Raw genomic sequence first — 25,272 nt, forward strand, 5'->3', positions numbered from 1 at the left:
AGGTACGTACTTCGTGGAGCAGGATGAGCAGAAAATCCCTTACGCAGTCGATTCTTGTGACAGGGCGCTACAAAACACAAATTGTCGTTATTTTCAGCACATGATAATTCGCTTGTGGCGTTTGGAAATGCATTGCAGCTTCAGATTCCACGCGTTATTCCTTCGTATGGTGCTATGCTGACGTTCGAAATCTATCAACATTGTCACACTGGCGAGTTCTACTTCAAGACACTTTATGAAGGAGTCGAAGTGACTTTTGCAGACCATGAACACTCAACTCTTTGTCCATTTCTAGTCTTTCAACAAGCAGCTCAAAGATTCTTACAAATGCAAGTGCCACAGTCGAATGCTGCACTGTAATTTTCATTTTCTTACCACATAAGTAATCAATAAATAATTATTACATTAACTAAATAAATACTTAGCAATCTTCCAGCAATCTCGTAACTCATGTCTACATCTTCTTTGTCTAACCACAACGTAGCTTTACGTCATGTTCTTGTCTTTCATCGTCATGGAGATCGTACGCCTGTGCTTACGTCAATAGGTACCAAGTTAATGGTAACACCCGAGGAAAAAGAATATTGGGCTTCAAAAGTAGCGACACCAGAGCAGCTTGAGTTATTGCAACAGACTGCAAAAGTTGTAGGTGCTGATGAGTTGCAGCCTCCAGTGATCAATCCGTCAAAGGAGTCAGAGTTTCCTTATGGATTATTGACTCAAAAAGGTGTTAAGCATATGATAACGAAAGGACGAGCTCTGCGCCAGCGATATGGACAATTATTGACCGAAGACGTTAAGATCGAGGACGTTTATGTATTGTCAAGTAATGTTCCCCGTACTATTGAGTCAGTCCAATGTTTATTGCGAGGATTCTTTTATAACGATTATCACCAGTCAAAAGATGTCCCACAATTTCTTGTGCGCACATACAAGCACAATGTCCTGGCACCTATGCATCCATTGCAAGTATTTCATGAGATTGAAATCATAGTACATGACGATGTTGTAGCGTTTAGAAGTGACATTGAACGTGATACTACCGAGAAGCTCAGTTTACATTTACGAAAGTGTTTAGAAGTACCAAGCGATCAGCCACTTTCTTGGACAGCAGTACGAGACGCATTAACGTGCCGTGGAGCCCACGATTGGCCTTACCCTGAGGGTGTAGACTACGAGATTTTTAAACAAGTTGAAGCTTACGATACGTGGCTTTGGCAACGTTTGTACCATCGCAAAGATTTTTGCTTTCAAGCTTTTAAAGATGGTGTGAAGGAGGTCTATACATTTATCAAATCGATAGTGGAAGGCAAGCAACCTGCAAAACTATCCTTCTTTTCAGCTCATGACAATTCGATTGTGGCGCTTCTGGGTGCTCTACAGATTGACGTGGGGTCACAACTGCCCGAGTATGGCACAACGCTAGCATTTGAGGTATATGATGACATGACAACACACGAGTACTTCATCACACCACGGTATGAGGATAAAATTGTGAAATTCGCAGGTCAGCAGCAGGATTCAAGATGCTCATATTCACACTTTGAAAAGCTGGCTCTCGAATTCCTATCCTACAAACAAAACGAATAGACATATCAAGTGCCGACATTTATTGCGCTGGCCACGTATCATTCGAAACAAGTGGATGACGATGGCTTGTTTTCTCGTCACTTCCGTTCTTAGCTTTATCAAGATTGTCCGCATAATGAATGCCTTTGTAAGTGCAGTCGTTCCACCACGCTTCACTTTTGTTATAATCATCCTTGCTTATCTTGTCCGTCTTTGATTTGTCCACCAACTCTGTCTTTTTCTTCTTTACTTTTGTTTGATTTTCGTTCATCACCTGCGTACCACGTGAAGCTTTTCCCCACCATGCTGGAGGATCCATCCACCACGCGCTTGAATCCTTTTCCACTGATTCACCAGCTGCAGCTTTTAAGTCTCTACTTTGCTTTAGCTGCCACAGCTCTAAATTCTTGATCTCAATCGCCTTCAACAGCGACTCAAACCGCCAGAACTCGCTCTCTACGTACAAGTCACGTAACAACTTTGGGTCGGATGGCAAAATACCATCTCGCAAGAAGCGCAAAATATGGCGAAAGAGTCTCCAATCTCTATCGACGCGAAAGCAGCCACTTTCATCAGCACATAGCGGCGAATCGTCTTGAACGAAAGCAGCGAGTAACGACGCAGAGTCTTTTAACGCCACTGCTGCCGAGAGTTCAAAGAGTTGACCACCAATATCAATAGTCACGCGACGGTCATTAGGTGCAGGAAAGGATGCAAGACAGAACCAGTCAGACGAACGGAAAGCTTCAAAACGTTCACGCTCGGAAGATAGCAAAGCGTGCATTAGCAACAATCTTCGCTTTTCACGGCGAATAAAAGCACGTTGCTTGGCAACCTATTAGCACATTTTCACTTTGTTAAAAAGTCATGTCATGACCCCACGACAAGATACAACATACTCGTTCAAATTGCACCTCAAGATTTTGTCGTTTAGAAGCTACGACAGTACGATGCAAAAGTGTCTGATCCTCTTCTTGAGTCTTTAAAGCTTGTTTTCTTCGCGCCAAGCTGTCGTCATCGGTAAAGCTGTCTCCAAAAAGGGTCTCAGACGAGTCAGAAGCCCATACAGAATCGTAACGAGGCTTTTGCGACGACATATACGCTTTTGAGATAGCGACTTTTAGATGATCTTGAACCGACGCGACTGTACAAGCTCAAGGACAGACTGAAAAACGCATTCTGAGACATTGGTACAATATGAAACATCTTATGACAGAATCTCTAGTAACACAACCATGAGCAATAAGAAAACACAGCTTTTGCGCGAGGTGTTAGCATTGCTCGTGTCGGACAAAGTCGATTCCGAGTTCTTGGATGGATCTAAAATCTCTTCTGGTTCTAAGATCGATGCGAGGGATCCTGACGCAGTCTTGCACTTGGTTTCAAACGCAAGCGAGAGCGATGAATTCATACATTGGGCATTTTCAAAAAGACAGTCATTGTTGTACATGACGCCATCCGAGCCACAGAGCGGATGAAATTCTTTGGTACAAACGCTCTCGATACAATTGTCCGAACTGGACATTGAACCGATGAATTGCACCGTGTCTTGATCACTTGTAGCATTCAATCTACTGCCAGCAGTATCGTTATTGCACTCTTCGTTTGAAATGAGGATTAGCGACGGAGTGTAACATTGAATTTTCTCGAGCGAACACTTATTGCTGTATGTTCTTCCATCTGATCCACATACTGGCACGTACACGTCAAGACAATCAAACTTTTCCATACATAAAGCTTCCATTTCATCAATACTGTCTTCGTTACTATCTTCATTATTGCATGCTCCTTGTGAGACAATGACCAATGTATCATTTTGCGATGTACATCTTGTTTGTTCAAATTCGCACGCGTTACTAAAAGTCTCACCATTTGAAGCACAGACTGGATCAAAGATTGCTAAGCAAGCAAAGTCACAGCTTGATAACAACTTTAATGTCATGATATGATGCTTTGGCAGAAAATTTAGAAATGGGCAGTATCACAAAGTTGAAGTGTAGAATCTTATTACATTTTAGAGATAGCTGTGACATATTTACCCTCATTTAATCAATTGCTTGATCCTATATAAGACTGTCGATTACACAAATGATATTTTACGTAGGCCACGTAAAAAAACTCAATATTTCGTCCTCGATGCGTATTGGCTCGCGTCTTGATACGCGGAATATGGCTACACAATAGTTAGCTATAGCATTATCGATTATTGCTGCATTCGTCTCCATTTTTTTCATCAGTTGAGTCTGTAATCATGCTACAAAGCGTGAGGATCATCCAATTCATATCACAGTTCACAATTCTCATTCTAATTCTTGTTGCAGTGCAATTGCACTCTTGGACCATCATTGAATTCACAAACATTGACACTTCGATAGCAAAAGATAATAATTTTATCACCAGACTTGTATTCGCACCCGATCGCTACTGTTTCCGCAATATCAATGGAAGTTCGACGTGTCAACCTTTTTTACATGCCATTTTGGATAATTCACGACAAACGGACGATTGGTCTGATCAAGGCCCCGATCCTTTTGAATCGCCTTCATTGACACTTGAAAGTGACAATGTGATCAATCAAGCTCTATCCTGCTGGTGCCACACACGCGGTAGCCTCACATGGTATATGCAAGGGGCAACAAATTTGGCGTGTCTTGTGGTCTTGGAAACAGTCAAGTATACTTTAGCACTGTGGGGTCTTTTCGCAACCGTAAATCTTGTAATTTCGTCGACATCAATTTCATTCAACTTCAAAGCACTTTTCAGCTTTGTCAGTGCATTGTTTGGATTCTTAGCGATATTGACATGGTGGTTTTATAGCAGTACGTACTTTGATCGCGACTACGTGAAAGAGCTTGCGCTGAATTGGAAACACGGTACGTCTTACCATTGTATTCTCATTGCGTTTGTGCTAGCCAGTTTGAATGCACGAATAGCATTCGACGCAACTAGTTCAATTAATACTCCAAAGTACACAAGACGTTTTGTTCGACCAACACCAAGAATCTATGAAACAAATGAGTGGGACCCAATGTCTTATCCAGCCAACTATCTTGTTTAATATGACAAATCGAATTTGATATTTCGATTTGATTGTGCTCGTTGTTCTACAAATACATTATAATAACTCTACAAAACAAAGTTGTTGGTCAATTAAGATGAAAGTTTCCAACAATATTGCAATGACGATTTAATTTGATTTGTGTATACTAACTAAATAACTTTTGGCTACAACGATACAAAGTCGCTAACAGAACGAATTCGACTTTGACTTGAGCTTAAGTGTCTCAACTATGACTCTTCTGCCGCACCATTGTTCCTAGAGCTGGCGCAGAAAGGCTTGTCAAATATATCCCGTTTTGAAATCAGGACTGCCTATAACGAACAGAACAAATTTCATATCTTTCGAATATTTGTAAGCTTGTTTATTAATAAGTTTTGACGTTTGCGTCTTCAATTTGTAAACTCATCCGTCTTTAATCGTAAAAGCAGACGATTTAGCAACAACTTGTTTACGTTAAATTATTTAAAGTATCCTAATTCCCTCAACATCAAAAGAACTTGCTGGGAAAATAGGAATATACAAAAAGCCTTCGAAATGAATTCGTTGCTGAGCACGAAGGGAATCCCTTACCAATAATTTCTATAAATTTAGTCTAATATTTTATCATTTCTATATATCAAGTCTGACATAATTGATACACAATGGAGTACCCTGATTTGAATCTGTATTAACTATTCAACAGTTTGTTAGTAAAGTTCTGCCATTATGTTCACCACGAGTGCTGTCCAGCCCGAAAAGGGATGACACCGCTGTCCCTGACCGTATCGATGTCCAGCATTAATATCACCATTATACTGCTCCCACAAGAATCCAGTACGCTCGTACTCACGGTATACATTGGCAATCACGTTTGCTCGAAGTGCAGTATACGCTGATGCAAACTGAGCTTGAAACGGACTCCCCGTACTCGGCTGGGCATAATAATGCAGTGCATCTAAAGCCAAGTAATTGATATTCATCCAAATAGCTCCACGCCAATACGGATTGTCACCGGGAGCGTTCTCTTGCTCGTAAAATTGATTTTTTGTCGACAATGACCGCAATCCAAACGGTGACCACAAATGTGTCGGATCCGTCATTTGATTCAGCAATACAAGTAATTTTGGTGAATCCGGCGGAAGAACTTTTAACAAAAGAGGAAAGACACTAACATAACCAACGTGTTTAACGTGTTGCAGCTTCGTTGTGCCTGGAACAAACACAGGTAGCATTTGCAAGCCACCGCGTCCGTCACCCAGTGGAAATAGAAAGAAAGGGTGACTACTTGGACATTCAACATCTTTAGTCTCGATTTGCTGAAATGGAGCTGTAGCATCGATCACTTGACCCCGATCATTGCGACAACGTATAGCAACCTGGTACTCAATTAAACCATCTTCACTGTGCTCTCCAACGTCGAAATACGACTGAGCAGTCTCGTTCCAATGATGCTGATCAAGTCCAGTGAAAAAGTGAGCACTATTTTTTATGAACAGCTGAGAATCACTTTCTTCACTGATATAGTTCGCAAGCTTTGCCATGACATCACTCGAGCGAATCATCCACGATAACAAGTCCACATGCATCTCTCTGTCGCTTGAAAACGATGCACGCGGATAATCGTCCAATCCTGATGATAGTGTGTTGGAGATCAGCTTACCATCACTTACACGACGGCCACGCCAGCGAAAACTTGCATCTTGTGGACCAACTTGTGTCTTTAAAAACCAATCATACCAACGCTTAAGAAATGGATAAATTGCGCGCACAAACTCTTTCAGTTCTGTAATTGATTTTGTAGAATCATACCAATGCAACATTTTTTCCAATGCAAGCAGCAAAGTTGGAGGATTTGCGTGTTCTACATGTTGAACTAGAAACTCGGAAGGTACTCGACGACGCGCATCTTGACCCAAGATCTGCTCACGGGCAATGTAGCCATCTGTTTCCATCAGCCCAAACCAGTGAGCAATGATATCTTGAGCAATGTCATTGTTAAAAGCAGAAACACCAATTTGATGAAAGCCTTCATCCCACACAAAGCCACGAGGAAAAAATGACCGCGATGGGACCGCTGTAAACAGTGCCTTCATTGGTGTTTCAATAATTTCAGATTTCTTTTCATCATGTTGCACCAGCGAGCTACCGTAGAAGTAGCCTGTGCCTCCGATCAAGTTACTAAAAGACGCTTTGGCAAAGTCTACAAGGCTTTGATTGAATGGAACTTCGACTCCATCAACATCTGGCCATGTTTTCGTCGATAAATGGAAAGCATCTTCAAACTTGCTGTCAAACTGCTGTGAAGATTCAGCCAGCTTTTCAGTAATAAATGAATCAATAGGTCCAATTTCAATATCAGCTGCACTGGATGACACGGCTTCATTAAACAACACATCCAGTGTCACGTCGCCTTCCTGGAACGTTTCATAATCAATATCCATAATCGCTTGTACAACAATCATAGTGCTTCCCTCTTCAATGAAATTTTCAAGTAAAATTTCTTTGTCTGAATTCAAGTCTGTACTACCCTCACCCCCAGGATGCCGAGCCAACGACACGAGTCGATCCTTAACATTGATGACATTCGTGTCTTTAAATCCAGCATAATGTAGCTCTACACCATGCACATTCGAGCGTGTCTTTAACTGCACTTGCATGCGAAAAGTGAGTGGTGCCATGTCTTGCTCCAACTTTTTATTTTCATAGCCTTCACTCTGCAGCAACATCTGCAGACACTCCTCCTCTTTCCCTTTCAGCTGCAAAATCATGGGTTCAATGACAATCTCCATCAAATTTTGAAGGTTTTGTCGACACTGCAGGTCTAAACTTTCATCTTCACAACTCAGATCTATGTAGAAAAAAAGCGACGCCTTATTCCTTTCGATCTTTCGACGACTCAATCGCTCGTCCTTTGGTATCAAAGGAGCAGTATGCACTCGAACAACCCATCCTTCAATTTCTTCTGTTTGAACTCGAACGTAACTTGTATTCAAATCCAGTCGATTAAACTGATCCGCTATTTTTTGAAATCCAAAATTATTTCCATCGTGTTGCAACCAGCCATACTGTTGTAAATGGTCTTCTTGACGACATTGGTGTCGAAGTTGTGATACATCTTCTAATTGTGAACCCCATAAAAGACCAGCCGACACAAAATTAGGCGTCGTACGAGATCGTATACCCAAATATAGACCCGGACGATATGTACCCCATCGTAAGTGACTTGCTGAATTGGCTTGAATTAATTCGTCAAGTATTTGAAAGTCTAAAGGCGCAGACGTGGAAACTACCGCAGATTCTAACTCCTCTACAGATCTATACAAAGTCGTATACACGGAAATGACCAATACAATAAGCGAAGTACCCACGTATACCACCTTTGAGTACAGTGCACTCTCATCTGTCGGTCGGGTGACCATGAGAAAACGGAAATTGTGTACAGCTACTTGAATATTTAGGTCAAGTATTTCTTTTGAGCTTATTGATAGGTGGAAATGTCAATTTTCATTTTAAACTTGTTTAGTGATCGTCACTTTTAATCCTCCACGTGGCAAGTCATTAAGTGATCATGGCACGTGGAACTATACGTATCGTATCCTTGCTTGTAGCTCTGCTACTGGTTATTTGCTGGTCTGGAGATAATGTTGAAGCCAAAAAGAGTCGCAAGAAGAAGGAAGTGTTGCTTAAAGGCAATGAAAAGCTGGCGCAACTCCAAGATCACGTGAAAAATGGAGTCATTTCGTTTACGAACGAGATTTATGGACGTTATGCCTTGCGACCAGATCGTCCGTATCATTTGGTGCTTTTGTTTACGGTGTCTGGTGCCAAATTCAAATGTGATATCTGCAAGTTGGTCTTACCTGAATTTGAACTACTTGGCTTAAGTTACGAAGCTGCGAAGCAAATTAAAGTTGATACGCGCGATGGTCTTGAGATTTTCTTTGGTGTTGTTGACTATTCAGCAAACGAGGATGTCTTTAAACGGTTTGACTATACCTCTGCTCCTCATATCGTGTACGTGGCGCCCGACCGCTCTTTTGACGCGGGTGAAGTCATGCCGAAGAAATTTAAAGTGGAGACCCAGAACTTTTACAATGTTCACTCTCAAAGTTCGAGTGCCGATGCATTGGCACTCTTTGTAAAACAACGTACGGGTTTTGAGATCTATGTGCAGAGGTCGAAGACTACGCTTTATCTGTTCCTTGTTTTAGCGCTGGCTTTGGCTGCACTCATAGCCAAGCTGGTGCTAGCTCATCTTGACCTTGTGCTGGCCAAACTTCGTCGCAAACAGTTGTGGATGACAGTCTCATTGTTGTTCTATGGACTCTCTGTGTCGGGTATGGTGTATTGTATTATTCGTAAACCGCCACCATTCGCCTCCGATCGTGCTGGGAACATTCAATACTTTCATCCGCAAGGTCGCCAACAATTTATCTACGAAGGACTTATTGTTGGAGGATATGACATTGCTGCTGCTATCTTTATCATTCTTCTTTCGCAGTGGACGCTTTATTTGCGCAACCCAATTGTGCGTTATCTCTCCATCGTCGGTTGTACTCTGGGCTTTGTGCTCATGTATCGTCAAATGACGAGTGCGTACAAGTTTAAGAATCGTTGGTACACGGGCTGGATGGGTATCTAGACTAGCAATCGTCTACATAGCTTACTAACTTCATACCACGCTTAAATTCGAACAAGTTGCTAAGTGCATTGTCACAAATTATGTGTTTTTTTGTCCGTTTTTGCTCAAAATCCAGCCAACCAGCGGACGTACATATGCCGTCAGTCGCCAATTCGCCGATATAACTTCTTGTTGCTATCGTCATTTCGCTACTGACGCGATGGAGGGCTGGTTAACAAAGCGTCGAGACCACATGAACCTCATTTGGTGTGCGTGTCGTCTAGTACTAGAATATGAAATTCAGTATAAATTGATCTGACTTGAATTTAATTATTTGTGTGTCCATATGTAGTGGATCGATACTTCCTCCTTGATGGTAATCAGCTTCGTTACTATCGAAAACGCGGTGATCCTGCTCCACGAGGAACGTATGTTCTAACTGATGGTTGTGTTGTAAGTCCTGTCTTTAATTCTGAAGAGAAACATAAACACCATGGACCTGTGTGGATGTTCCGCATAACATTTGCAGTTGGCGATAGTGTAAGTGGTGAAAAATCCTACAAAAAGGACCGTTTTCTTGATCTTGGAGCTAAGAGTGAAGAGAATGCCAAGGAGTGGAAGCGCGCTTTAGAAAACGCTGTGCGCTCTCTGCGTGAACTCGTGGCACACCAAAAGAAGCTCAAGACAGATGCCGAGATTTTTCCAACGCCGACGCATGTTCCAAGAATGCTAAAAGCTGATGAAGACACTGTGTCACTGTTTAATTTGGATGCAGATAATGTCAAGGCAGAGCAGGCATGGTGGTTGGCTCGAGTAGAAGGTGGACTCCGAATTATGCAGGAATGTCCGCTTGGACCAAATGTGGCCGCAAATCTGTACGCACAACATGCGGCTACAATGAACGGATTGATATTTAGTGCCTGTGTAGGTGCAGCACTGAGTTTCAGCACTATGTATTCCTTCTCGAACAATATGCTCATGAGCTTCGTAACAGCACTTGCAGCTATTGCCGTATGTTGTGCAGCCGTGATGCCGATACAAGCGCCGGAAATTCCGAGTTTGCGAGTCTCACAAGTCGTTCACGGTTCTCCAACAGAAGTTTTTCGTCTCATTATGAACTCCAAGCGATTCCAGCGATGGGACGCAGCAACGGCTACTATGCGCGTCGTACAGCAATTAGATGATCACGCGGATATTGTCTACGTGACGCAACGACCGACGCAGTTGGGGCCATTCTGGCAAAAAGCGCGTGACCTTGTACTTATGCGCTACTGGCGACGTGAAGAGGATGGATCATATTTTGTCATGTACCAGAGTATTGACCATCCAGAATGTCGGGTGAGGCATAATTACGTGCGTGCAAACTTCCTAGGCGGCGGCTTTGTTATTGCCCCCCAGCGTGTTCCAAGTGGATCGATTCGCACGTTAGTAACGTACGTGATTCGCTACGATCCGGGAGGTTGGTCCCGCATTTACCATCAACTTGGTATGGACGTGGATTTGGTCATGCCGATGCTTCGTAGTGTTGTGGGAATCCGAGATGAAATGAGTGCTACGGACTTTATTACGCCTAATGTCTCGATGGCACCTGCTAATGACGAGGAGGGCTCGAAAACTGGTCAGGGGGATTCTGTTGTCACGCATCGTACAAGCGTGGACTCTGCGGGTGCTGTACTGGGCGTTCAAAAGTTGGAAACGAGTCTTCCCGAAAAAATGTGGGCGGAACCTGATGCTTCGCTTTTCAGTGTCCGTGGACATAATTACTTATCTGACAAGAAAAAGATTTCGTCGGCACCTGCAATGTTTCATACTGTGGGTGTGGATCTTCTCTCGTTTGAAAGTCCCGCAGAAAGGTATAATGTCTCTTCTCGTACTGATAGTGTCGGCCGCACCAGCTCCAAATTTACGTTTGTTGTCAACATGATCATTCCAAGTCCAGAAAATGTCTGCATGGTGTTCTACTTCCAGCCTGTGCGTGACAACGTTTTTGAAGATGGATCGAGTTTTTCGGAGCTGCTGAACGACTTTATCGATGGTGATGACCAGTTCCGGAACTCACGCTTTAAGCTTATACCTACAGTCGCCGAAGGAAGCTTCATCATCAAGCAGTCGGTTGGATCAAAGCCCACATTGCTCGGCAACAAGCTGAAGTGTCTCTATTATCGAGAAGAAAACTATTTTGAAGTGGACATTGATATTTCGTCCAACTCAGTTGCCAATACGGTGGTAGGCATGGTACAAGGTGTGACCAAGTCGCTCGTAGTGGATCTGGCCTTCCTACTTGAAGCCCAGTCCGACGAAGAGTTACCGGAAGTTATCCTCGGCGCAGTTCGCATGCAACACGTTTCGCTCGACAAACCACGCCGAATGCCAGCACTCACTTCTTGAGAGTTCAGGAGCTTGTTTTACTCGCGCGTACAGTTTCATTCATACTTGATTGCCCTGAGGCTAATACATTTCTGTCTTTATCTACCTACCTGCCTAGATATAATAATTGTTCTTTCGTGTCTAGCATGCTTACCTGAGGGTCGAGAGCACAGCAAGACTTCGTTCACGCTCAAAAGATACTATTCGCCTTCTTGATCTTGAGCCAACAACGCTCGACTCCAGCTTGACTGAAGATGTCTCCATAAACATCTTTTGTCGCATGTGTTGAGCAACGTTTGCCTCCGTAGGGACAAAATTAGCGTGGTCCCAAACAATATCACTCAGAGCAACTTGGTTCCAAAGGTGACAAACTAAACTTGCATTGTGCAAGTCGGCATTTGTGAGGAAGCCGAAAATCTTGGCGCTGACGTCGCTCTCTACAGGTATGAGATTAGATCCAAACAATGGTAGCACGAACACTTGTTCCGCTTTACTCGATGATCGCAATGCGGCTGACAATGCAGCCTTCCCGGAGATGTTGCCAATTTTGTCATTATAAGCATCGCGTTCTTTTAACAGTAGCAAGTCGTGCGCAGCTCCACTGGTACCCACCTGATGTGTATCACCAGTTCCTCGAATTGGAGACATTTTCTGAAAGCCTTTAGTACCACATTGAGCATTTGGTGAGTTTTTAGGGATAAATGTCACTCGGCCACACACTGAGCTATCATCAGAGTTACTGAAACTGCTGGTTGATGATAGTCTAGACAGTAGGAGCTCAGTGTGCCCCCTATGACGTCCGAGAGATGCCTTGAACGGTGATGAAGAGTCCTTTTCCCGTTTTTCACGATCAAGACGCATCCGCTTGCGGACGACTTGAGGAACTGGTGATACAAAAGTCTCTTCGAGCTCGTTGGAAGCTGTTTCAGCATTTGAGACTGCGGCCATACCATCATTCGTATGAGTACACAAAGCCTGATTCTTACATTCCTGTATAAATGGAAACGAAATACAGCACAAGTTTGTCATTGAGGAAAGCACACAAAACAGGTAGGGACCTAAACGTACAATACAGCGGCAGTTCTCTCCACAAGGCACTCCCGCCTGAAAACACTCGCAATATTTTTTCTGACAAGCTGATTTCTTGCAGTGGCATCCGTGTTTGTGCATCTTGGTGGCCAATAAAGTCGCACTTAATAAATGTTGTCGAAGATGTAAAGTACTCGGTGGTGACAATGAATCGTTACGTGAAGAATGACTTTCCATGGACTTACTGACAGACAGGCGACGGCCATTTGCTGATGCAGCAATTATAGTCGGATTGGCACCGATTTTAGGTTTGAATGCGTTTGGATTCTTCTCAAGTCGCGACGCGATGGCTTGCTGCCGAATGTCCTCCTTGATAGAGATGTTTGCACAATCCAGACATTTGCAGCTTGCGTTACAATAGCCACCACTGGCAAAACATTCACAGTAAAGCTTTAGACACTTGGACTTTTTGCAATTGCACGGGGCCTTAATTTGCGCTTGTGCCGGGACCGTCTTGACAGTAGAGCCAAGTGACGCTTTAGATTCGGACAGGTGTAATGCAGTCGAGACTTCGATAAGAGTCGGCGTTTGATGCAGAGAGTTTTTAAAGGTAGACATGTCACTATCAATCGTGGTACACGGTGGTGACGGAGTGTACCTAGTCGTAGCTATTGGTATTTCTCGCCGTTTCCTTTGCTTGTTTGGTGTGCTAGATGGTGCTATTGCCAGCTCAACTTTTAGTGGCAACCGCCGCGTGTTATATGCTGATCGGCTGATCTTCGAAACAGGCATGGAGACGCACTGTGCTCCTCTCCGCTTATTTATGGTGTTAGCTGGATTCGTCAAGGGAGTATCTGGCTCGGTCGCCGGACTCAATTTGCACACAACGGGTGATGACCGCGTCACCTTTTGACAAGTTGTTGACTTCCGAGGTGTGGGTGTCTTAAACTGGTGAGCGTCACGTGTTTGCCCATTCCAAGGCTGTAGCGGCGATCGAGTCGAACGATGCTTTGCTGCAATCTTTACTGGAGTTGGTAGTAATTTACGCTGAACGTTGTGAAGTTTCGAGTCATCTGCTTTACGCCGGCGAATACACTTTTTCCGTTTTCTGTCCAAGCCGAAACACAGCAAGACTCAGTACCATTCTCTCAAGTATCTTCCATGATCCAGACGTACAAATTGTTGTTTATGGCTTGGAATTCACGAGTAGAATGCAAGTCAAGCAGTGTAGGAGAAGACGCGAAGGATGTGTGGAGCTTCATTTTCATGACACTGTTGTTGTTTAGCTTTAATCGTTCTTCTTTTCCCGGCGTCGTGCTTGTCAACGCCTGAATATTTGGAAACGAGTTGCGGAAAAGTTCATAAGAAGCCAGACCATCAGCTGAACACGATATCGAATCGGTGCCACCACCAGTAGATTGATCACTGTTTGCTATTTTGTTGTGAGTCCTAGGATTTATAGAAATGCCATCACGGGTGCCGGTGATTGACGCTGGCAAGTGTTGCTCTCGCTCTAATGATGGTGGAAGTCTGTATGGAATATACGAATGATGATACAGCTTGTTACTATCATTACAATAATCATAACGTACAATCTTGGAAAGACGTACGAAGAAAGAGCCACAAGAGGCGAAAGTTTGACGGACATGAAATTGTTATCAAACTCGTCAATTGGCAATAATGGTGAAAATGAGCTAGCGAAAGAAAAAAAAGAATCATGTTCACTTGGACTTGTCACACGACCGCTAGGTACGCACTGAATATCTTCAGCATTAAGAAGTGAAGAACAAGTCGCCACCTGCTTGTCACTGATAATTGGTGACTCTATAACTTCTTGACCAGTTGTACAGCTTTCATTTTCTCCAGAACGCTCAAAATCTTCCATCAGTGGTCGGGCAAGAAGCTGCTGCTTTTTGAATGGAGATAAAGATTGTGGAGACGTTGCTAAAGTCGCAGTCTTTCTCGGCGGTAATTTATGTTTCTCTTTGTAACTTGTGACAGCTTCCGTCTCTTGATTGATTAGATTGAACGTTTCTGGTGGATGCGGAGTCATTAGACCAGAAGATTTCAAACTCAATTCTGGCATCTTGGAATGTGTGCACTTTGCCGAGGTAATTGTTGGTCTAGCCATTGCCATGTCCACTGTAGGATTTGCTAAGTCGCGTCGATAAGGAGACGGCGTCAAGAAAGTCATGGTGGAATTCATCGGTAAATAATCGCAATCACTTTCATGTGATAATACATCGCAGGAAACATTATTGAATGCATCATCATGATTTGGAGTTTGCATTTGCTGCAGTTCCACCAGTAGCTCCGGTTCCTGCTCTGGCTGCGTCACTTCGGTTTGTCTTCGGTTCGTCACTTGTATTCCATGCTCTGCATTGCCATTTTTCGTGCATTTGATATTGGACTTGATCATGATCGACACCCAAGAGCAGCGATGGGGTCACGCAATCGTCTGGGGTCACAATTCAAGAGACGCGGATTTAAATTTGGCGCGTCAAAAGGCGCGGGAAAAGACAAGTATTCCACCAATGAAATGGTTGGAGTAAATTTATCATCTGGGTTAAAGCAATTGCAGTAAGCATAGTGTTATCCTTTCTAATTACACTTTTATTTGATTTAATCCAGAGCTGCGAAAGCAGTGGTGTTCAATACTTGTAATCATTAGCTGAGAATTAAGAAGAGATGAGTGTGCATCTAGTAGCTGAAACTATGCAGAAGGAACGTAAGGGATGTAAATGTAGAATAACAAGCCTGGAGCCAGTTCTGTGGGAACGAAGAAGCAAGAAAACGAAACTACAAACGTAGCTAGAGCTACAGGTGTTACAGGGTACATATCCAAGACACTTTTATCCCTCGTGACTATAGCAAAGAGGTGGAATACCACGATGAAGTATCATGAGTAATACTCGTTACGGACGAGGGTATAATACTCTCGAAAGGAAAGAACGGTGGTACTCGTGAGCTGCTAGCCTCATGCTGCTTGCGAACCAAATTTTTCTATAAGCACCGTATCGATATATTCAGGACTCAATTTGTGAAACGTCACTGGTGAGTTCAGAACCAAAGGAGCTTTTGTACTTATTAATCTTTCGGTCTAGTGCGCGGTGGGACGTCTCTGCGTTCCCTGATGCGGACCCAAATAACAAAGCTTTCCTTGTGTGAGGTGCATGGTAATCCCGTCGAAGCACTAGTCATCGATCCGACGACAGAATCTGCATGAGATTGTATCTTCTGCGCGGATAGAACATTATATGATTAGCTCTTTGTCCATAGGATAACGGGGCATTCATATCGTGTTTTGGTTTTTTAGTCTGTGGCTGTAGCAAAAACGACAATCCAAGTTCTAGAAGAGCTTATACCTCCTCTGGAGGAGTTTAACAGCTATCAAATGTGCTAATGATTCACCTCAAAAAGAGTTTTTTCACTCCTAAAGTACGGTCAATTTTTTGAGCATCAAGAAATTTGCGGGTAATGTCAAAGTTATCCTTCTCTGTGGGTTAGCGAGGCTGAGATGGCCATGAAGTCGGCTCTACTTTAAACAAAGCAACAGCGTGTCGCGCTAGCGTCCAGAAGCTGCTTGCAAAACTAAGCGCTTACATGCCCTACCGCTGTAAATAAGATTTTTTTAAAGTTGCGAAGTGCCTGAGCGAACAATTCGCGAGCGTTTGTATCGTCTAGTCAGGAGTAGAGCGTGCAACCGAATTGTTTGTCCAGCCGTCAAGGCGAAGAGAATAGACGAACTACGTCCAAGAGCTACGAGCTTAATAATTACATAGTGGCCCATCCTCTCCGAAAACGGTAACAGCAATCATACTATAAATGGTCTCTAAATAGATGTGACTCGCACCAATATCTCCTACGTCTATCCCAATTTCTTACAAAGAAACGATGATTATTGCATTGAATATGGTCTCACCTTCTATGCCGCGAAGGACAATTGGCGCGGGGATGCAAAATTTCAACGAGCGAGACAACCAATATAAACCTCAGCCAAACCAAGGCAGGAAAGTATTATATCAGCACCACCGAGCCGTATTGTGGTACACTTAGATGTAGTGTCTGTGGAACACCAAACATTTACATTCAGTGTCTATGTTGCTGTCGTCATCAAAGCACCAGGCCCTGATGTTATAAAGATTCTTCATCACTAACGCGATGAAAAGCTTAGCCAAATCAGCAACACTGACCGTGCTGAGTAGTGAAGCTCCATGTTTTTATAGCAATCAAATGATTTCATAATTTAAGTGACCGGGTTGTCCTAAAATCTCAATTACTCTTCAGCCCCCGCGACAAAGCTCCGCAGCTTCAATCCTAAGGTGCGCGAGAAATTGCAAATCGACGTAGACACCAAGTTGTCGAGCCAAAGGGAAGATGGGTTCATCATCCGTCAGTCCCTCGCGGAGCATCTGGGTGTGAGGAGTATGCGGCTATCGAGTAAGAAAACTTCCCATTCGGCGACGACTTTTTGCATAAAAATAGCTTGCGACAATTGGCGATTTGTGCATGCTCATAGGACCATTCTGACGCAAATTTTGACTTCTCGAAAACTGCTCGCTGTCGAACACTGTGCTCGGTTAACCTTGCTCAGTGCTCTTGACCTAGTCTAAGAGAATTACCAATAGGTTGTGTGAGGCAATATCCGAGCGGAATGATCTGAGATAAATTATATTTGTTTGAACGCGTTTATTTGTATGGTGACTTAAATGATGATGCTGTGTCGTTGTATTGCGCAACCTCGACTCTACAATTTTAGTCCAATATTGCACAGCACGGAGAATTGAATGTTGCTATTCATATAAAACCCTTGAAAGCAGTGTTCAAGTATATGCGCATGAAAATGCTGATTGTCAACACAGACAAATAGGATATTAGTACCGACGGTGTTCCATTTCTAAATGGCTTCATTAAAAAAACATTCTTGTGGCTCGTGCGAACGATCGGGAGATTTGTGGATTGAACATCGCCACTATAGAGAAGAGTTTAATAAAATTGCTCGGTTTGTGTGTTGATCCCATGCATTTCAAGTTGGTACGGCTTGTCTATCAATTAACATCATCAATTACAATGCCAAGTACAGTTGAAACGCAACTGAAGCAGTGGTTCTCAGAGTTATAAAAGGTAACCTCATGTGTGCCCATTCAAGCCGCTTAGAATTAGATCGCCAGCAAAATCTAGGTTGTGATGCCCCCTTCGTGTAAAAAGAGTCGCATTTCAGTCAAGTCCTTTGATTTTAGCACCCACGAGCTACTATAGTACCGGAAGCTCTACACACACACGAGAACTTGATGACTTTCGGTGAAAGGGTTGTTGGTAACCACTGCGTAGGACTCTTTCAATCTCTCAAATAAATAGCGCATTTCCGATACGACAAGGCTTGCTGTAGTAAATTTTCCAAGTTTAGTGTTACCGTGCTATGTTAAAAAAATCTCGCTGTGCTTCAACAATTTTTTTTAACTCGGCAAAGTGATGGTGATTTATCTGCATGATTTTTTTTTGGTGGTCTGATATATAACCCCTCCGGTGCTACCGGCATTGTGATCTTTACGCACCGTTTTAGCAATATGATTCATCTTGCAAGACGCCTCAACTTAATCAATTCGATTGCGCCGCTCAGCAGGCGCAATCGCACAGAATCCATGTCCGTATTTGCTGCGCGAAGAGGCTCCTACATATATATCAACGCACCGCCACAATAAACAGCCCACTACAATCAGTCATAAAATGTCAATCCGCGCCGGCTCAGCTCAGCTCGACTATCCAGTTCAATACGGAGCAGGTAATGTGTTGACGTTACTCACATAGGGCATAAATATTCCTGGTGAGGTGTTGATAGTACCCTCATTTATTAAGCGTATCGTAGTAAGAAGTTAAATAGACCTGGCTTTATTTCCACTTTCGTCTTGGATCATCACCTCTTTTTACCTCTCCATGAGAAGCGACATGGTCACCCCGAGGAACGCGCTTCCCATTAAGAAGTGGAGACCTGCCTTGTTTCTGAGTTTGAGAATCAGCAGGTGGCTCAATGAGCAAAATCATGGAGATGAGCAAAGCTGCTGATAGCAAAAATCAAGATAATGTGTACTATCAAATCGCGTTGTGCAACATGAGATGCAAAATTTGCATCTCATGTTGCATCTTGTCAATACGCCGAATGGATCGCCTGATCGGTGCTCGAAATTGCACTGTGACATACGCCCGCTTTAGTCAGGTGACGCAATGGCGCACTTACCTTGGTATGAAGCCAATGTCAAACGTGAATAGGGATAGAAAAGTAACCATCTCGCCACTCTAGGCGCGATATGGCGGCGATGTCGCCGTGCAGATCGACGCTTGAGCTTCGAACCGCCTAAGCGCACCTCGAGCTTGACAAGAGCGCATGATATTACATTAGCTTCTTCTTATAGTCGATATAGTAACGTAATGACGCGTTCTTGCCGATTAACTTCTGTTTGAAGCAAAGCACAGTCTGAGGTAAAGAGCACAGACGAGATTATACGACCTTGACTGAGTCGGAGCCCTGATCGAAAACTATAGGGCGTTTTTATCAAAGCCTAAGAACCACATTCCACTCCAACACCATTCGACATATTGCTAAAGAAGATTGTTGAGGGGCCTTCCATATCAGCGTCATTGTCACTATATTGTGCGGGTAGTTGGGCAGGCCAATCCCACGTGTCAGTACCATGACTTCAATATTGTATCTAAAACTAATCACGAAGCTTCGTCACGCTCATTAATTACGGGCTTCTGATCATCAATGTACTCTAATAGGTCATTAACCTTAAGTCTTGTCTCGAAGCCTAGCAAGCGCACTTAGGTGGAAGCCCTACACGAATCCTTTGACCTGAGAGTTTCCCGTATAGGTATATTATAGCGCATTCCTTGACAAACCACAAAGATTAATGTAGTTGGCCCGCGCAAGCAAAGTGTTATCGAGCAAGAAAATGTTGTCAAAGACGTATAGTCAAAGTGACACACTGAGTTCTATCATTTTATTCTCAACTGAGAACACGGCCTCGACGATCCTCTTCAGTGGGAGATTTACCCGATGCACATTTTAACCAGGAGAGCGGAATTTGCAAGCTGTACATATTTGATATTGTCAAGAATGAAATTCTCGCGATACCACGATGAGTTTAGTAGCAAAATGGCTCGTCAGGTTGCTAGCTATCAGTGAACTTCACTCGGCAAACAAAGTTCAAATATAGTTTTTGGCAATTGATGCGACAAACACCGCGATTTCAAAATAGTACGGTAAGCGTAAAATGTCGCTGTGGGCGTCACAGCATGCATATAAGTTTATAAGATCTACGAGATATTTCCAATGAGCTGATTACATCAGAGCCATAATAATTACGTGCAGTAGTCGTTAGCGAGCTTATTGAAGGTCAATGTGACTCTTCTGGTTTTTGGTGAGCGAGTTGAGCTCGTTGAGCACATTAATCTTATAATTTTCCGACTTTGTAGTCATCCACGTAGTCATCCCCGTAATAGGGCTCTCCGATGTAGAAACAGGTACAGGGTGCGAGGATCACGCAAAAGCTCGTACAAATATTATGGTGGACAATCATTAACGATCAGGTTCGACCTACATACCTTTGCGAGGAGGAGTCGAACTACCAGGGGAGAATCGTGGTTTATATATCTGTGGAAGTTGGGGGTTAACGAGCCCTAGCATTTAAGGAGGCAACTTTCGTCTCTCCTAATTAAAGTGTGCATTCTCCTACGCAGGTTCAGACTACAAACCCTTTGCAAGGAAGAGTCGAGTCTTCTGAGGCGTAGGATGGACAATTAGGGGAGAATTGGGGTTTGATATACCTGTGGAGGTTGAGGCTCACATGAACCAAGCACTTCAGAAAGCAACTTTCTTAATGTTTTTTTTGTTGTGGTCAAATCCCCAGCGTCACTAGCTCTTCTGGGACTCTAGAATTATGAAAAGTCCTGATCAAATCTAGGGCGCCTTGTAATTACGTACCCGTCGACTTTAGGAAACAGTTAACAGCGGAGGTGTCGAGTATGCTAAGTATAGAAACCATAATTGTGCGTCTTGCAATGGGAATTGCTTGAGGTATCAAAGGTTATCTTAAACTTCCCATTTTTATATTTCGAATACTTATACAGCGTGGGCTGTTGTCAGCTCCGAAACCTAAATTCGATCCACAACCGCATGATATTCATGTCGAGATTGAGCCTTCATAGGCAACGGCTCGACTGAAAGTCAAAAAGTTGAGATCCACGAACACACATGCGGAACACTACCTCTCTGCTTGACCGCGAAAGCGCTTTTGACGCGGGATCAAGCTGCGGTATCTACTGTGCTGTAATTGAGATCGTCCGATTTGAAGGACACCGGTATTACTGAGTGCCTTGTACAGCCATCGGAAGCAGAAGCTGTCGTAAGCCATAGAAACAGATATGACGGGAGAAGTTGATCGGATATCGCGTTCTTTATAGTATATATCTGTGTAGACAGGAATAAGTGATGGCCCCATAGTGCGTACCCGGCGTGACGCTGGCTACATCCGTAAGTCAACATGCCCTGCGTTAGAGCCGCTGACGACTGTGAGGCGTAAACAGAAGATTCAGGCATGCAAGATATTGGAAATGATCCGATCTTAATATGATATAACGACACTTGTGAGTCAGCAATACCGTATGATACCCGCCATGCAGAATATTGGAGCTACATGAGTATTGGCAAAACTAGATTTACATGATTTGATCGGGGAAGACTGGGTTTCCAAACTCCTCCCCACCAGCCCGAGCAGATTTTGATGAGCTCTCATTAGGGAATGGTTGGAAAGAGCTGCAATATAGTAGAGTAAATTTACGGGATGCTTATACAAGGGAAACGATGAAGCTGATATATCGTCATAAGTTAGTTGGTTGTTGACAGAGGTCATGGTGAGAAGAGTATGACAAGTATCTACGGACCGCGCTCATCCTTTGTTCGGGGGATATCACAACATGGTCACGAGAGTACACGAGTAGTTCTACAAAATAAGAAATGCGTCATGACTTGACCTGGTTCCTGGAACCAAGTCAACGTTATAAGTATTCGTAAATATTGCTTCCACGACAATGGTTATTATGTTTGACTTCATAGCCGCTTTCTTCCGTACAAAACGCGAAGCGGATTTGGTGAGAAGCGGTTATTCTACCCATTTGTATCCAACTTGATGTGCTCGAAAGTCTTTCGGTATAGAATTGTGCATGTTTATAGTAAGCCAAATGTAGAAGCTATATTCGCATTTTTTGAGAAAAGTTGTGATGAAGAACAGCTGAGTCGGTTGGTCCGTGTCCAGTGCTTTTGATATAGCTGACGCTTTTTCCAGCTGCTCACTAGCGATAGCAAAATCCCTCCCAATGCACTGAGTACTCCGAGCGGGAAGGCTGGATAATTTTTCGAGACTTTTGAACGCCCCCGTAACGCTCAACCGTCGGGTGACGCAGCTATCATTCTAGACTAGGTCTCTACACAAGCCGATTTGACAACATATTTTACCATAGTTGTGCAGAGATTCCGTTGTGGACACCTATATCAAACACCTGCAAGCAGTTCTTGAACTTACTGGTGGTTCAATATTAAGAATGTCGACCACTCAGGTTCGCACGAGAGGAAATTGTTCAGGAGTTAGTTCCTCGCAGTATGTGTCGGCGTACTGTTTCCAGCTCAATGTGATAACCCACTGATGGGGCACTTTAAAGACGCGTCCAGTAACACCAGCAGCGTGGTATTTGATCTTTGTTGGCCGTCTGGCCAATTTTTTTTATCTCAGTGGCACTGCTGGCGGTGGAAATAGAGACAAGCTTTTATTGATTAAACGTTTGCAACCAAGCTTGCAGGTTGTAATATTTTTGAACAATGACCCGTGCTGTACAGCGTATTACAGGCGAACACTCTGTAATACACTTGGCCTTTGATGTCCACAATCCGATGGTCAGGCAGGCACAGGTACGCGCTTGGAAGAGGTTTTCGCTCAAAGGATATTCTTGATACGACCGCGGCTCTTCAGCAAAATGCCCAATTTGTGCTGGAAAGCGCAGTACACGCCTATACATTTATCAGAAACGAGCTTTCTTGACAGCGCAACAAGTGATTTCGGTCTTCATGGGAGGGTCTTGAAACCCGTGCACCGATTGTACGACCCTTTGACTCAGTGGTAGAATGTGTGAAAGCAACACGCAGATGCTATATATGAGAAAGAGAGAAAAAGAGAGAGCGCATAAATATGTGGTGGTTGAATAGATTTTATAAAATGTAGTCTAGTATTACCTTCACATGCATTGTCTGCACTCAAATAAGTCAAATTTGTGATTTCGCTACATTACACCAAAAACAATTGCTTACAGAAACAGCAAGACATATTGAGTTACATTCTCGAAATCTCAAAGAAAACAGCAATTCGACCTTGTATTTACAATCCATTCGGGTGGAAAGCGACCTAAACAAGACGAAATAATTTCTCAATCGCCCACCTCGATGCGGAATGGAGATCAGGCCGCTGCGTTAATCAGGGATGAGCCAATTTCATTTAGTGATGTCGAAGAGATGCTCCATTTCAGAAGTTGAGGCGAGTTTGATGTCCTATTTTTGCAGTGTTGTCCTAGCAAAATTGCCGCTTACGGTTTGGTGTACTCACCGTTTCACGACCCCGGGAGGCGATACAAGCTCGCGCTGTGCGCCTTTTCACGAGTGAGTGGGGTCTGATCACGCTCTAGTGGCTGGTATATCAGCAGGATTATCGAGCCAAAGAAAGTTGTTCCCAGCAAAAACCAAATGTGGGGCGAGCAACTTTGCGCGTTGTACTTCGTAGAGCCAAGCATTGATCGAAGCTTTGGTCGGACGTCTGCTTCCTTAAAGCTGGATCAGTAACACAGTCGAGTCAATCTGCCTACTTAACCCAGTGCACTCATCAAGTCATGACATTTTTGACAGAGCCTGGTGCCCTATGTGCTGGTGGTACTCCTGAGTAGTGGCGACTTGCTGGGTTAGAAAGCGCGCTATACAGTGCCAATGTTGCATTATTTGTTTATTTATTTTCCACCTTGTCAATTCCAAGTTCAACTTGTTTTTTCGTGAGCTCAACGCAGTTTTGTTTGCTCATTTATGTATTTCTATGTGCGGAAGGGCTACACACAGAAACTTTACAGCCGTGCAATTTTTGATGGATTAACAATATCAATCCCGATCGAACTTAATCTACAGCGAATATTGTGCTTGCAGACGGGCGAGCTCGGACCTAGGACCCACATTCAGCTCATGGGTAACGATTTGGACTTAGTTGTGAGCTTCGTGTAACAGCCTCTACCCTAAGAAACGAACGTAGAGTGCACACGTTGTGCAGAGGTAAGTTAAAGGTAGAGAGCGCCTTAACCTCAGAAGCTTCCGTAGACGGGGCTTGGCTTTGCCATCCGTCTCTTGGTGAAGACAAAAGTGCTGGGTTGCTAGTCAATAAGTCGATATGACCGCTTTCATTGGAAGACACCATCTCGGCTGCCTCATCAAATATGGCTCGTAGGTTGTCCGCCGCGGTTACCGCGCTTTTCTTAGTATTCATGGACCCGTTCTGTCGATGAGCACACTACAGGGAAGACGCCCACCTTACGCTCGCTGAAGCAGACACCGGTAGGTGGAATGGGGGAGACAAGCCTTTGAGGCAGTGGGTGCTCGTTAAGCGCTCAATTTTGCTCAAGGCCTGAAAAGACGAATCGATTGTAATGCCTGTACTTTATGGATGTATGTTCAAATTACACTGTTTTCACTATTGCACTGCGGACTTAGCTAAATTCAAAAGTACCTAAATAAATTAAATTAGCATCATTTGTACGGGCACTGGTCCGAATGGAGTTACGGGACTCGCATGGAGCCTGACGAAATGTATTGTATAGGGTTTTACAATTGTCAATATCAATACAGATACATGAATTTCAATTTTGATAAGTTATAGGTCACTATAAGAGAAGTGATAATACTTCTAGTTTCGCTCTTGATCTCTGCGTTTAACTCGTAAACTCAACTATTATCTGCGCGGAATTTGTTTTACGACTGCTGCACAAAATGTGCAGACTGCTTTTAGCGATGCCTGAGATGCAGTGCCTCACCTAGCACAGCTAAAGTTCTTGTGAGACTCCCTGGGCGGATTTGCCATCGCTTTAGTCAACAAACGTTTTGTCGAGTACAATATACCGATTAGGAAGTAGGATTTGCGTGAGATCGCATTAAAAGGTGTACTTTCACTTTTCAGAAGTTTTGTCATGGAATCAAAGGAAGTATAGGAACCTTACAGATAGTAAAGAAATCCAGCTGTTTTATATTTTAAAAATTGCTCATGGAGAATAAATTGAGCCGTCACAGTCAAAAAAATTAATACATAGCAGCCAAGAAAATTTAATACATAGTTACAATATTTGCTAGAGGTACATATTCAGCTTAAATAAGCTTTGGTCGCTCTGTTAACATCTCACAGTCATTCTTTCGATGACACATTTTAAGCCACAGGTGTATCAAACCGCAACGGGACTCGTCACACTCTCTCTCTCTTGGCTGAAGTCCTGAATGATTCTTCATCCCAGAATCATTATACCGTACTTCACAAAATAAAAGCCACTCAAAAAGATCACTTTTTTCTGATTTTCG

The 25,272-nt window shown here is 43.5% G+C and overlaps 10 protein-coding genes across 10 annotated transcripts; 5 read left to right on the forward strand and 5 right to left on the reverse strand.

Annotated features, from left to right (window-relative positions):
• Nucleotides 1-450: 450 nt before the first annotated feature.
• PHALS_02734 (histidine acid) lies at nt 451-1,547 on the forward strand (the record flags this gene model as incomplete). The annotated part of the gene is made up of 2 exons (XM_024717174.1): nt 451-1,478; nt 1,508-1,547. The coding sequence occupies 2 exons, from the start codon at nt 451-453 to the stop codon at nt 1,545-1,547; spliced, it is 1,068 nt and encodes a 355-aa protein (XP_024582699.1).
• A 62-nt stretch (nt 1,548-1,609) lies between these two features.
• On the reverse strand, nt 1,610-2,666 carry PHALS_02735 (Uncharacterized conserved protein, contains BTB/POZ domain; the record flags this gene model as incomplete). The annotated part of the gene is made up of 2 exons (XM_024717175.1): nt 1,610-2,404; nt 2,469-2,666. The coding sequence occupies 2 exons, from the start codon at nt 2,664-2,666 to the stop codon at nt 1,610-1,612; spliced, it is 993 nt and encodes a 330-aa protein (XP_024582700.1).
• A 110-nt stretch (nt 2,667-2,776) lies between these two features.
• On the reverse strand, nt 2,777-3,511 carry PHALS_02736 (Protease inhibitor protein; the record flags this gene model as incomplete). Its single annotated transcript, XM_024717176.1, has 1 exon — nt 2,777-3,511. One exon carries the CDS (start codon nt 3,509-3,511, stop codon nt 2,777-2,779), a length of 735 nt encoding a protein of 244 aa, XP_024582701.1.
• A 1,805-nt stretch (nt 3,512-5,316) lies between these two features.
• On the reverse strand, nt 5,317-8,028 carry PHALS_02737 (mannosyl-oligosaccharide glucosidase-like; the record flags this gene model as incomplete). The annotated part of the gene is made up of 1 exon (XM_024717177.1): nt 5,317-8,028. The coding sequence occupies one exon, from the start codon at nt 8,026-8,028 to the stop codon at nt 5,317-5,319; it is 2,712 nt and encodes a 903-aa protein (XP_024582702.1).
• Nucleotides 8,029-8,177: 149 nt separating this feature from the next.
• Nucleotides 8,178-9,251, forward strand: PHALS_02738 (magnesium transporter protein 1-like; the record flags this gene model as incomplete). The annotated part of the gene is made up of 1 exon (XM_024717178.1): nt 8,178-9,251. The coding sequence occupies one exon, from the start codon at nt 8,178-8,180 to the stop codon at nt 9,249-9,251; it is 1,074 nt and encodes a 357-aa protein (XP_024582703.1).
• A 199-nt stretch (nt 9,252-9,450) lies between these two features.
• On the forward strand, nt 9,451-11,618 carry PHALS_02739 (hypothetical protein F443_16783; the record flags this gene model as incomplete). Its single annotated transcript, XM_024717180.1, has 4 exons — nt 9,451-9,499; nt 9,583-10,105; nt 10,159-10,241; nt 10,327-11,618. 4 exons carry the CDS (start codon nt 9,451-9,453, stop codon nt 11,616-11,618), a joined length of 1,947 nt encoding a protein of 648 aa, XP_024582704.1.
• Nucleotides 11,619-11,747: 129 nt separating this feature from the next.
• On the reverse strand, nt 11,748-15,045 carry PHALS_02740 (Metallothionein-like protein; the record flags this gene model as incomplete). Its single annotated transcript, XM_024717181.1, has 5 exons — nt 11,748-12,587; nt 12,666-13,734; nt 13,803-14,156; nt 14,219-14,320; nt 14,384-15,045. The coding sequence occupies 5 exons, from the start codon at nt 15,043-15,045 to the stop codon at nt 11,748-11,750; spliced, it is 3,027 nt and encodes a 1,008-aa protein (XP_024582705.1).
• Nucleotides 15,046-18,198: 3,153 nt separating this feature from the next.
• PHALS_02741 (uncharacterized protein) lies at nt 18,199-18,668 on the reverse strand (the record flags this gene model as incomplete). Its single annotated transcript, XM_024717182.1, has 2 exons — nt 18,199-18,297; nt 18,555-18,668. The coding sequence occupies 2 exons, from the start codon at nt 18,666-18,668 to the stop codon at nt 18,199-18,201; spliced, it is 213 nt and encodes a 70-aa protein (XP_024582706.1).
• Nucleotides 18,669-22,497: 3,829 nt separating this feature from the next.
• Nucleotides 22,498-22,717, forward strand: PHALS_02742 (uncharacterized protein; the record flags this gene model as incomplete). The annotated part of the gene is made up of 2 exons (XM_024717183.1): nt 22,498-22,587; nt 22,649-22,717. The coding sequence occupies 2 exons, from the start codon at nt 22,498-22,500 to the stop codon at nt 22,715-22,717; spliced, it is 159 nt and encodes a 52-aa protein (XP_024582707.1).
• A 398-nt stretch (nt 22,718-23,115) lies between these two features.
• On the forward strand, nt 23,116-23,354 carry PHALS_02743 (uncharacterized protein; the record flags this gene model as incomplete). The annotated part of the gene is made up of 2 exons (XM_024717184.1): nt 23,116-23,175; nt 23,244-23,354. 2 exons carry the CDS (start codon nt 23,116-23,118, stop codon nt 23,352-23,354), a joined length of 171 nt encoding a protein of 56 aa, XP_024582708.1.
• Between the last annotated feature and the right edge of the window lie 1,918 nt (nt 23,355-25,272).

Source organism: Plasmopara halstedii (genome assembly GCF_900000015.1).
Source record: "Plasmopara halstedii genome assembly, contig: Scaffold_2061, whole genome shotgun sequence".
Lineage (NCBI taxonomy): Eukaryota > Oomycota > Peronosporomycetes > Peronosporales > Peronosporaceae > Plasmopara > Plasmopara halstedii.